The 12,851-nt window shown below is 40.2% G+C and overlaps 1 protein-coding gene and 1 pseudogene across 1 annotated transcript in view; one reads left to right on the forward strand and one right to left on the reverse strand.

The window, feature by feature from the left end:
* BOLL (boule homolog, RNA binding protein) overlaps positions 1-12,851 on the reverse strand; it is a 43,605-nt gene that overhangs the window by 19,322 nt on the left and 11,432 nt on the right. Inside the window, exons 2-4 of the mRNA XM_066637552.1 lie at positions 10,725-10,868; positions 8,406-8,497; positions 2,425-2,479 (exon numbers count right to left, since the gene is read on the reverse strand). Coding sequence (XP_066493649.1) covers positions 2,425-2,479; positions 8,406-8,497; positions 10,725-10,853 — 276 coding nt within the window. The 5' untranslated portion in view covers positions 10,854-10,868. The remainder of the gene's footprint in view (positions 1-2,424; positions 2,480-8,405; positions 8,498-10,724; positions 10,869-12,851) is intronic.
* LOC136637928 (5S ribosomal RNA) lies at positions 9,044-9,162 on the forward strand (annotated as a pseudogene).

A 12,851-nucleotide genomic window follows, 5' to 3' on the forward strand; every position in this document is an offset into this window, starting at 1 on the left:
AGCCCTTGGGATTGGGAACCATTTATTGATTTATTATTTGTTTTGTTACCTAAAGCACTTTCTGAACTACGTTTTGTCACTATAAATATTAATAATAATAATTAAAAAATAATAATATACTATTTACTTTTTAAATGTAAATTTCATGAAGGTGGTCTGCATGGCTGTAACAGAAATGGTGGGGGCAACTATGAACACAAAGTTATCCCACTGCAATTTTCTGAATCTCTTGCATCCTATTTAACACAAACAGAAAACACGACTAACTCATGCTTTTAGTGCAATGTGTTGTCCTGCCCTTCCTAGGAAAAGGAAATCTATCCCCTGCTCAAAGCATGTCCCCATCAGCTACAGGAATTAGATATATAAGGCAGATCAGTAAAAACAGTAATGAAATTGCTCAAGATCATTTTGTGTCTTTAATAGCAATGGGGGGGATGAGATAGAGCTATAGCACCCGAACTGCGTTAAGGAGAATCTTGGGCAATTATCTAAGGTTCCTCAACAAAGGGGCTCAGTTGCAGTTAATCCCAGATTTGTACTCTGATAAACATTGATCATCATCATCTGTTACATGTTAAGTCTTAGAGATCGTCTACTCCCATACAATCCGGCTTGTCCTCTTAAATCGTCAGAGAAGGCCTTTTTACAAGCGCAGCCACCCAGGGAGGTACATGGGGCGGGGGGCAAGAAATTGGGCCTTCTGAATAGTGGCACCAACACTATGGAATTCCCTCCCTCTTGATTTGTGAACTGCTCCCTCTCTTGAAACTTTCCGGTGAGGCCTGAAGACTTTTCTTTTTAGACAAGCCTTCTGAGTTCCTAGCCTTTTTAACATCATTTTTAACATCTTTTAACATATGGTTACAGGCTTAGGCCCTTTTATAAACTGTTGCTGTTTGCTCTTTTTACACTTTTTTTATCTGACTGCTGTTTTTAAGATGTCTGTTGTTAATATGTTTTAATTTTGTTTTCAAATCATGTTTTTAATTGTGTTTTTAATCAGTTTGTAAGCCGCCTTGGGTTCCTTCCGGGAGAAAGGCGGGGTATAAATAAATAAAATAAAATAAAATAAATTGTGGCAGAGAGGAATACAGTTCACTCATTACCAGACTGGGAAAAACCTAAACTGTATGCACAAGCTCTTCTGGATCTATTTAAACAAGATGCCGAACATGTGAGAAGCCGTATCTTGAAAGGGTCTATAACCCACATGCTGGTCCCCTCAGATTTCACATATCAGCATCTGGGTCACAAATTGCTGGTGAATAACCTCTGAACATCCAAAGATAGACTGTATGAAAACCTGTATATTCACCAAATCATTTAATCAGCCCCCAGGCATAGATAAATGTTTAAGGGCCCAATCCTATCCAATTTTCCAGGACTGGTGTAGCTATGCCAATGGGGTGTGTACTGCATCCTGTGGTAGGGAGGCAGGTACAGAGGCCTCCTCAAGGTATGGGAACATTTGTTCCCTTATCTTGGGGCTGCATTTTGGTTGCACCAGAACTGGAAAGTTGGTTAGGATTGGGTCCTAAGTCAAGCAAAGGTTATACTGTTACAAGAACTGCCAGCAGGAAACAGTAATTCCTTTCATATTTATCTGGGATGGATGGCAATGGCAGTAGAAGTGCTCTTCAAAATAAAAATGTAAACAAACACCACTTATGAGGAAAGCATACCAATTCAAAACAGATGACTTGATGAATTTATACAGGTAAACATTTCCAGAACAATGCCTCTGGAAGAGAAACTTCATTGAAGGCCCATTCCTGCTATCAATCATCCCTTCTAATACTGAATTTTGTGCCCTATGTCTACTGCATAGTGATTTCTACATATTCTAAGAACTTCCCAGATATGCAGAAGTATTTGAGTTTCTAATGAAGAAGGGAAAATGTAAAACGAACCCTAAACCCTAAAGTAGTCCAGCAAAGACTAAGCATACTCAGTGCCCTTCAGAAGCCATGGAATATCAAAAGGGGAAGTCCCTTGTAGTATCCTCTATGCATTACATCAGGAAGATTGGCAATGAGTATTAGAACTCTCCTTCTTACCCTATTTTGGGACATTTGGGGAAGGAGGAAAGGAAAAAATATACTCTTTTCCCCTCCCCCCCAAAGCAATAAAGTGCTCAAGTTCAGGGATAACCCAGCTTCAAAGCTGAGTCCTCTAATGCTACACAGCTCCACAAGGGAAGGTTTCAGCAGGACTAGAAAGAAAATTAAATGTTCCTCCCCCAAGCACTATAAGGCTTCTGTTCCAGGTTACTGAAGCTCTAAACAAGAATGCTTTGGTTAGGGACTAGAAAACAATGTAACGTTTTGTTGCAGCACACCATTCTTCAAATACTAAAGCTAAACAATAATGCTAATGGATATTGCTATTACCAATTTGTACACACATATAACATTGTTTTACCTCTTGTAAAATTTTTTGTGCATCTTCTTGAGTTTCAAACGTGATGAAACCATACCTAAGTAAAACAGATAAGTTGTTTTTCTTATTATATATAATATTTGAAACTTTTCAAACAAGAATTGCCACTGCTGGATCTGTGTGGTGTGGATCTCTGCTCTACTGTCACAAAAAAGAAGAGGAACCATTTGTTTGATGAGAACTAAAAAAAATAAAATTCAAATACTATGCATTATTATTGCCAAATCACACATTACCTTTAAAGCGCAATTTGGATTGCTATTTTTTTATTCCTTGTAAAACAACATGAAGTATGTGTGTGTGTGTGTGGGTGAAGGACATCCTCTAAATCAGCGGTTTTCAAACTTTCCAGGAAAGTTTGCGCCGCTCTAAGTCCTTGTGGGGGCGGGGGAGGCAGCAGGGGTGGGGGGAAGGCAGCGACGCGATCCCCAGGATCGCGCTGCTCAGGAGGGATGCATGGACTGGCAGTTCCTGCAGCAGCCTGTCAGGGGTGCAGGGAGCCCTGCGCGAGCACCTGCAGGGCTCCCCAGCTCATTAGAAGTAAAAGTGGAGCGATCGCGCTCCACTTCCGTTTTTGTGGAAGTGGAGTGTGATCGCTCCACTTTTACTTCTAATGAGCTGGGGAGCCCTGCAGACACTCGCGCAGGGCTCCCTGAACCCCAGGACGGCTGCTGCATGGATTGGTGAGTGCCTCCCAGTCCCTGCAGCCCTCCTGAGCGGCGCAATCCTGGGGATCGCATCGCTGCCTCCTCCTTGCCCCTGCCCCTTAAGAGGAAAAAGGCCAGGGACTTCAAGCTGGGACTTCACGACGCCCCAGTCTGAAAACCACTGCTCTAAATTGTAGCAAAAAAAAAGGTGACAGGGTTGGAGGAGATTTAAGACTTTGCCTTGCAGTGGTTCCAGTCACAATCACCACCATGCTATGTAAACAAAAACCACAACAAAAAGCTAACTGACTTTGTTCCTCATTTAAATTATTCAAACTGCGATTAAATAGTGGGAGCAAAAGTCTTAAAGCCTCCCTCCTCATAGTTTCATGGGGCTCCTGACATACATTTTAAAATGGAAGAAAAAACACATTAAAAGGAACATGCGGTTTGTACAGTACTAGAATACTGTTTATCAAATACAGAATTTTTAGCTTATTATGTGTAGTTACCAGGATGATTTTTACCACCCCAGCAAAAAACAGATTACTCTCTATTTAAAATATTAACACTTCCCATCTTAATACTGCTCTATCAATACATGCTACATCGCTGTGATTAGTTAGTCCAATATTAGTGGCATATCCAAATTGTGATTGCACTTAAAAAAATATAACCCAGATCACACACATAAAAATAAACCTGGAGGAAGTGTCAATACATATAGTTTACACCTGAGCAATAGATGCCTCAATCCTAACCAATTTTCCAGCACTGAAATAAGGGCAATGCAACTCCAAGATAAGGGAACAAACATTGCCTTACTTTGAGGAGGCCTCCATGACTGCCCCCCAACTGCAGGATCCAGCACATGCCCCACTGGTACAGCTATGCCAGTGCTGGAAAGTTGGTTAGGATTGCGCTCTACCAATCTGTATATATCTGTTCAATGCTTTGATGGAGGAAAAAAAAGGCTATTGCTGGGGGGAAAAGTCTTGTGACATATTCAAATGAAATTCAAGTTATCCACAATGACTATTAACTCTACTGTCACCTTCAGAACTGTATTTGCAAATGCTGAGCAGATGCATTTGTCATCCATCAGTAATTATTCTGGTCTTTATTCTTTCTATTGTATTTTACAAAAATGTCCTTACGTGGAAGTAAGGACCATACTTTTTCCTTTGCCATTACTGCCTCTAAGGATTGCCACGTATATGAAGATTGGTATTTGTGTGCCAATGAGCTAGATCCAAAGAACCACTGGCAAACTTCCTAAACCTCTCCCTTCTCCCGAAGTTCTCCAAAATGCTGCTCCTGAGGGGGGGACCCACAGGAAAGGGAGTTGAGTGGAATGCAGGAACTGCAGGAAGATATACTGTCCCAATACTGGGCATCCTCCACTCAGTGTACCGTGTCCCAGGCTTTCTGTGAGTCTTCCAACCCTCAGGAGTAACTCTTCGCATGAATGCCATGGAGAGGAGCGGGCAGTGACATCTGCTTGTTGACTTTCTTCTGATTATGCTTATTTGGATCCAAGCCAATATGCAGTACACAAGTATTTATGTGATACAATACTTGTGGAATATATTTTTTTTTACTCAAGTATCAGCAGAACATCATCTAAGCAGCAAACCTTGAACTCTCTCAAAACGCTCACGAACTAGATCAGGGTTTCTCAAACTGTGGGTTGGGACACACTAGGTGGGTCATGAGCCGATTTCTGGTGGGTCCCCATTCATTTCAATATTTTATTTGTAATATATTAGACCTGATACTACCATGGCCTGTGATCGCACTGGGGAAACGTTACAGACTTGTACTTCTAACAGGCTACTCTGTATATACTTTTAATAATGATAGTAAATGGGACTTATTCCTTAGTAAGTGTGGATTGTAGCCTAGGATTGTTAAGAATTTCCCTGCTTGATGATGTCACTTCCAGTCACGACATCACTTCTGGTAGGTCCTGACAGATTCTCATTCTAAAAAGTGGGTCCTGGTGCTAAAAGTCTGAGAACCACTGAACTAGATCAAGTGAGTTTCTTGGCTATGCTGAAAATGAAAATCCTGATGTAATTCATGGTACTTTCTAAGTTCAATTGCTTGAACTACAGTCCAACCAACTAGTCCAAGAAATAGGAAATTTTCTTGAATATAGTTAGTTTAGCTTATACAGAAACTAAAACAATTTCTGAATCTGGAAATTCCCCTTCCTTGAATGGTTAACTAAGAGCCAACCTACAAAAGCATGCAAACGTGTTCCAGAAGGCAGTTACCAACCAAAAGCACATTTCTTTTGCTTTAAAACAGCTGCAAAGGGCAGAGATCCTGGTCAGAACTAATAAACATGGAAGGGAGAAATTCCTTCTTTCCTTGCGTGTTGTTTTAAACCTGAAAATTGCCCTGCTGAAGGAAGAATCTGCCCCTGAAGTGATGATTTCACATTTGGAGCAAATAGCCTCTTCAGTGAGAAAATGTTTGGCTTTAAAATAGCGCACAAGGTAGAAAAAGCCACATGTGGCTGTTTTAAAGGAAAAGAGAAGGCATTTGACTAAAAGCTCTCCTCTGAAGCGCACACTACATGTTTATGTAGTTTGGCCCTTGTACAGGTCAGGCCATTTCATTAATGGATTCAGCCAGACCTGCAGTGGATGGCCAGACCTGAGCTCCCAGATGTGACCAGAGGTGTTCTCTGCTTGGCCTCTATGGGCCTCAGAAAAACCTGCAGAAGTGCCAGAAAGGAACTTCTGGTTTTGATGTAAATCTGAGCACCTCCGGAGGCCTCTATGACCTCTACAGGCCTCAGCACACCTCCAGACACTGACTGGAGAACATATCTGGTCATGTTCAGAGACTGTATGGACCAGACCTACGGATTTGCTTATCCACAGGTTTTGGTATCTGGATGGGGCTCAGGAACGGATTCTCCGCGGATACAGAGGTACAACTGTATACATTGTAAAATAAGCTGCACATGAACTTGTACCACAATTTTCTGCTTCGCAATCAATTTTTTAATTATATTTTTATGATTATTGCATCTTATATTTTGTTCCTATTTTGGCACTTTACTGGTTTTTTCCCTATCATGTACACCACCTAGAGTGCTTATGTATTTGGACGGAATGATGGGATACAAGTCATTTAAATAAATAAACAGTGGGTCATTGTGTGTGGAGTGTTATGAATACTAAATACCTTAAAATGACCTGCTGCCACTTTCCACTGGCAAAGAAACTGCTTATCCATTTCCCTCTTTTTCCTCTAGATTGGCAATTGCCATATGGTACTGCACTGGGGACTGGATTTGACTTAGGAACTGCCAATTCTTCAAATACAGGTTTTGTAGATATTCTGTTTTATTTATCTTAAAACTGAAATACAGAACAGCTCTTCCGGGTCTCATAATACTTTAAAAGGCATAAAAATGTCACAGTTTCTTGAGGGAAACTGGAAGTCACTTTTTTTGCCTGTACAGGTCATTCTGAAGCCTGCAGAGGCCACAAGCAGATGTGTGCAACCTCCGCGGGCTTTTGAAAGCCCTCTGGCAGGGACTGGAGCACAGCCCTGGTCCCCTTCAAAGGGTTCAAGTGGGGCCAAGTCTGGCCCAACACTGGTCTGGGGAACCCGTGTTGAGTCAGATCTGCGGATGTAAAATCTGCGGATAAACTTCACCTGTATAGGATTGCAGCTTGAGTGATTTTGGGTTAATCACAACTCATGAAAATGTATCTCACAATGTATCTCATTAAGTTGTTGTGAGGTTAAAGGGGGTAGCCAAATATACCCCTCCAAATGTAGTATAAGAACATTTTCTAGATAAACAGAGTTTACTTTAGTGGACATTGCTATGCTGAATAGAAATTATTTAAACTGCTCTTCCAGAAGGTATTGTTGGGAAGAAACCCAAAAGTTTTTCTTAGATCATGCACTAATCAAAAGAATCTTTGGGAAACAACAACTGGGGGGGGGGGGGCTATTTGTAGAAGGACAAGGGCCAAACTAGATGTTATGTTAAACACATCACTGACTCAGATGCACTAAACCTCTAAACTAAACTAAATAGCTAAACTATTTAGCTAAACTAAATAGCAACCTAAATAGCACTAAACTAAATAGCAACCATGAAGTGCATCCCAATCTAGACAGGGACTGTGGCAAGGGGGCCACTTGTCCCACTTTCAGCCACTGGCTCCTGCTGCATCCCATTCCAGAACAGTTTCCTTTCCCTCGCTACAGTAGCTGCTAATTGTGCCACGAAGGAAGTTCCTAATGGTGCCAGTGATATAAACTGGGGCATGTATTATGAAAACTGTGCATTGCATGCCTTTGCTAATCAGGTATTACCTGACTTGTCAGGAGTTTATGTCCAAATGCCTGTCAGTGTGTGTGTACTTTCATCTAACTACACACTGGGCAGCTTGAAGGACCCTAGACTGCAAGACCTTCATTGAAAGGAAGTGCCACCATCCTTTCTAACGAAGTCTAAATAGCCTCATTTAATCAATATTAGGAAGGACTACGGAGAAGCAGGCAGGTTCATACTGTTTGAAAAATCACAATTCTAAAAAACTTAACAAGTTTTAATTGTAATCAGACAAAAAATTAAGACTGAAGCTAAACTCAGCAGTTGCCTGGCTGCTTGTAACAAGAATTGCATCTATGTGATTAGGCAGGAAAGCTTTCCTATCTCTAAAAGAGTTGGGACTCTTTTTTCTCTTTATAAATTACTAGGAACACACTGGGAGGTAGGCAAGTAAAAATGTTTGAGGGCTAGTAATTATAGTAAATTTGTTTGCATAGCTGCAAGAGAAGGATGAAATTAAAACAGGTTGGGCATCCCTTATCTGAAAGGACCAGATGCATTTTGGCTATTGGATTTTTCCGTATTTTGGAATACTTGCATATACATGAGAGATTTTGGGGACGGGGCCCAAACAACAAATTCATTTATGTTTCATATGCCCCTTGTATACATAGCCTGAAAGTAATTTTATACAATATTTTTAATAATTTTGTGCATGAAACACAGTTTGTGATTTTCTTTTTTTGGCAAAAAAGTTTTTTAAAAGTCATGTTGGCATTTGAAAATGTTTTGCATTTCGGAATACCCTGTATTTTGTAATTCCAGATAAGGGATGCCCAACCTGTATCCAAAGAAATCAGAGCTTAATTTTTGTTTGGTTTTTTAAAGAACTTTGATTAAACTTTAAATGTGACATATTTACTGAAAATACAAACAGTTGGGACATATTCCTGCATATATTGCACTAATTGATATGATTCCACTTGTGCATGCTTTATTCTACTAACCCCTTTGATACTCCAGCTCTGTCATTTACTATTTTTACTTCTTTAACGCAGCCATACTGGGAAAAAAACTTCCTTAGGTCATTCTCGTTAGTCTAGTAAAATAAAATAAAAAGACAACGATTACATCAAATGATTACAATCAATATATTTAAAGATAAAATTCTAAGGGTGCAATCCTAACCCCTTATGTGAGTACTTTCCAGCACTGGCATAGCGGTGCCAATGGGACAGGTGCTACAACCTGCAGTTGGGTGCCACTCACGGAGGCCTCCTCAGTCAGGGAATGTTTGTTCCCTTACCTCAGAGCTGCACTGCCCTTATGTCAGTGCTGGAAAGAACTGACATAAGGGGTTAGGACTGCACCCTCAGTTTGACTTCCTTCATTAACATTTATTTTGAAAGCCACATGACATTGGCCCATTGCAATTATATCATTCCTCAGAATACTACCACCAGCTGAATCTCATTGCAGCCTGTTCTAATTTTGCCACATTCCTAGTTCATTATTATTTCACAGCAGACTGCAATCTTATACACAAACACAATCTGCAATCTTATACACAATCTTTCATGCCCTTACTCTAAGGCCTGCCCCACTAAATGAGTTAAACTTACAACTACACAAGCGTATGGATTGGAACCATAGATTTATTACCCTGCACATGCCTGATCTTGTCTGATCTTGGAAGCTAAGCAGGGTCAGGCCCGGTTAGTACTTGGATGGGAGACCACCTGGGAATACTGGGTGCTGTAGGCTTATACCATAGCCTTTTGAGACTGAAGGTTGCCAACCATTTTAAAACTTCCATTGTTAGTTTGCATATCTGGAATGGGCATTCCTGTTTGGTTAATGTACATAAGCTTAGTATCTATACACCCCAAAGCTCTTGAAGCAACCAATCTGTCTGGCAGTACCTGCATTGTACAATCTGGAATAAAATTCAGACACAAATCATGACCATCACCATAAAAACTCATTGACATAAATATAATACACTGCTTTCTTCTAGAAGCAGAACCAAAAGCGCTCTGCGTTTTATCTCCAGGTATGGACATATTCTGGACTGGTTAGAAATTATTATTATTATTATATAGTACATATATACTGCTTTTCTCAATGACTCCCACAACAAGTAAGGAGTCTCAGAGACCCAAGGTAGTTCACATAGGCAGGCTATCACAAAACTCTTTAATCGCAGTCCTAAAACAGCTGGATAAGCGATAAAGGAATTTTGATTACAGTCCTGAAGATAGTGGAGGATATATGGAATTGCAAGGGAATAATATGCAAGGAGCTGGATGTTTGTTGCATTGAATTAGAATAGCAGTTGATTTCAGAAAGATCACATGACTTTTTGTTCTATGACAATGACAAAGGGCTGGATTCTGATTGAAGTTCTGAATCTTAACAGAAACTGCAGCTGTTCTTGAGCAAATAAATCTTACAGTCTTTACTTAGCCTCTAAATACATAAGTAGGGAAACAAGATCTAAGAATCAAACTAAACAGGCAACCAAATGTGTGCTTTTGACCCTTGAATTTAACGAATAATGGGGAAGAGTCAACAGAAGATTTTGTTTTAAAATATAAATAGAGTGAGAGGATGCAATAAGACTAGAAATCATGATGTACGTGCTAATTTGAGTAAGTGCTAAAGCCCTTAAAGTTTGGTGCTATTTTGTATGCTTCATGCTATCTGTTAAAGAGAAAAAAATTCAAGAGTCAAAAGCATGTATTGTTTGCATGTTGAGTTTGACCCTAAGTTATAAAAAATGTTTACTGTTAGTATGTGCTATACCTAAAAACGTAAGTTTCCTCAGCTGCAGGGGAGCAATGGTAGGAGAAAAATATGTCTCTCTCTTACTTACAGACTTCCCAGAGCCAGCTGGTGGGCCACTGAGGGAAACATGATGCTAGACTACATAGAACTTATAGTCTGATCCAGAGGAGTTTTTCTTATATCCTTATGCTTTGTATCCTTCAAAACCAACCTTGGTTCAAGGCTGGCAGACCATCTCTGTTAGCTATTGCTCTGCTTGGCTTATTTTCTTCTTAAATTATCAGTTAACTCAAGAGGAAAAGGAGCACTGCAGCAAAAAATACCACTGATATCTGTTTGTTGCATGGTGAATATACCCTTTTCAAATTCATGAGCTACTGTTCTTCCCATGACATATTAAAAACATACTTTCTATACAGTCAAGCTTTATTCATGTTTAATAATCTTATGTATCTAACAAGATAAAAGTAAACCTGTAAGACTGAAGTAATAAAAATACTTTTAACATTACTTAACTTAGAAACATTAGAAAAAAATACCTTAAAATCGATTCCTCCAACAAAGATGCGATTAGGAATGACTGTTCCAAATCTTGGGGCACTTGTAGGGTTATTTAAAGGCACTGGTGACACAGTGTTAGGAGATGGAGACAAAGAATCAGTTTGCATCTGATTTGTGGTTTGCTGTTTAAAAGAACATAGACCTGTTAAGATATATTTTCAACTTTAGTAAATATGCCATTAAACAGAAAACATAGGTACAGAAAAACTACAGTTTCTTAGAGACATAAAAGTCTAAAAAGCCAAGTCATCATTTAATGGGTGGGATATGGAAAAATCTACCCTGCACATGACCGATCTCGTCTGATCTCGTAAGCTAAGTAGGGTCAGGCCTGGTTAGTACTTGGATGGGAGACCGTCTGGGAATACCGAGTGCTGTAGGCTTATACAATAGTCTTTCAAGACTTCACCTTCACATTTGCCCATCCTCATTGAGGATACCACATCTGCTAAATTCTAACCCCGGCCTTCTCAAACAATTGATAGTCTATAACAGAGGTGTCAAACTCGTTTCTACAGAAGGCGTTAGCATTCAGGATGCCTGCTGAGGGCTGGACATGATGTCATTAACCAGAAAGTGACATCATTAACCAGCTGATGGCCAGAAATCGCACTCTGTTCTCATTAACTGCAAATCAGAAGAGAAAATATGATCAAAATCTTGACCACATTTCAAGATATGGGAGAGCCCAATTTTCATGTGGGCTTCTTTTTCAGCAGTAACACCTCAGCAATGCTCTGCAGCTGAGAGCTTGAGGGCCAGATAAAAAGCTTCCGGGGGCCACATCCAGCCCCCAGGCCTTATGTTTGACACCCCTGGGTCTATAATGTCCTGGAGGAACATAAGCACTGGGGGATGCTTGACAAGACTAGGATGCTACAAGTTTTTATGGTCTGTGACTCTAGTACAGCCATTTTCAACCACTGTGCCGTGACATACTGGTGTGCCGCAGAAGGATCATTTGTTAGTAGGGCCACTGGGGGATGCAAGCTTCCCACTGACAGCATGGTGCGCCTTAATTGTCAAAAAACCGATGGTGCGCCTTGATCATTTTAGTGCCTTGTTCGTGTGCTATGAGATGAAAAAGTGAAAAAGTGAAAATCACTGCTCTCGAACATCCTTCATTCTCATCATGCAATAGAGAAGGAAAGTACGCTCACTTGGTTCTGACACTTACCAGTCAGCCACCATAGGACAATTCCACCACAGTGTTAGACTGCTGAAGGTCTGGCTAAATGCACAGGAAGCCACTACACTGGCCCCAGAGCTCAGTAGTTTCACACTATTTTCCTACCCAGCTCCCATGTTTCATCACAAGCCCCAAATCTTATCACATGTTGCATCTGTTATTCTAAGGTTATAAAATTTTAAGCACACCACCATAATGAATTCAGATAATTATGCACTCGGTCACAAGTGAGGAACCTTAAGCACTCCCAATTATTCAGGAGGGAAAGGTGGGATATAAATCACTTACACAACATACTTCTCCAGTAAATAGGCCAAAACTAGCTCACTCACAGTTTCGGTTTGGTCCCTAGCAAATGTACTACTATACTATATTACTTTTCATCTGACCCTACTTCACTTTTGACCATAATTCGGTGCCAAGTCTTTGTAACATTTCAACCAGGCATGGCCTTTTAAGGGAACGAGTTTGACTCAATAGTTTCTAGCAATAGGAGTACACTTGGGCCAGCAATTCAGCCATGGAAGAACAGCCCTGGCTTTGGTTCTTGTTGCTCATACTCAAAAGTCAACTTCTTCAGCTGGCATTTTCTGAATCAATTTTTTTCCTCAAAAATGACAGATGGGTTGTAGACATAAGGTTGTTCCCTCTAATATCCATAAGATTTTTACAGCATATTTTTACATTATTTGAGCCATTCAATTATTTGATTTTCTCTGTAGACGTTTTTTGAATGTTTTGTTTAAATGTGGAATATAAACATTCTTAATAATGGCAATGATGAAAAATGGAATAGAGACTGCATGTACCACAGTCCTATGTGTGCTTACTCAGCAAAAATCCAGTTTTCAATGGGGCTTACTACCAGTTCAATTGCATAGGACAGTGATTTTCAACCTTTTCCATCTCACAGCAC

Source organism: Tiliqua scincoides, chromosome 1 (genome assembly GCF_035046505.1).
Source record: "Tiliqua scincoides isolate rTilSci1 chromosome 1, rTilSci1.hap2, whole genome shotgun sequence".
NCBI classification, from domain to species: domain Eukaryota; kingdom Metazoa; phylum Chordata; class Lepidosauria; order Squamata; family Scincidae; genus Tiliqua; species Tiliqua scincoides.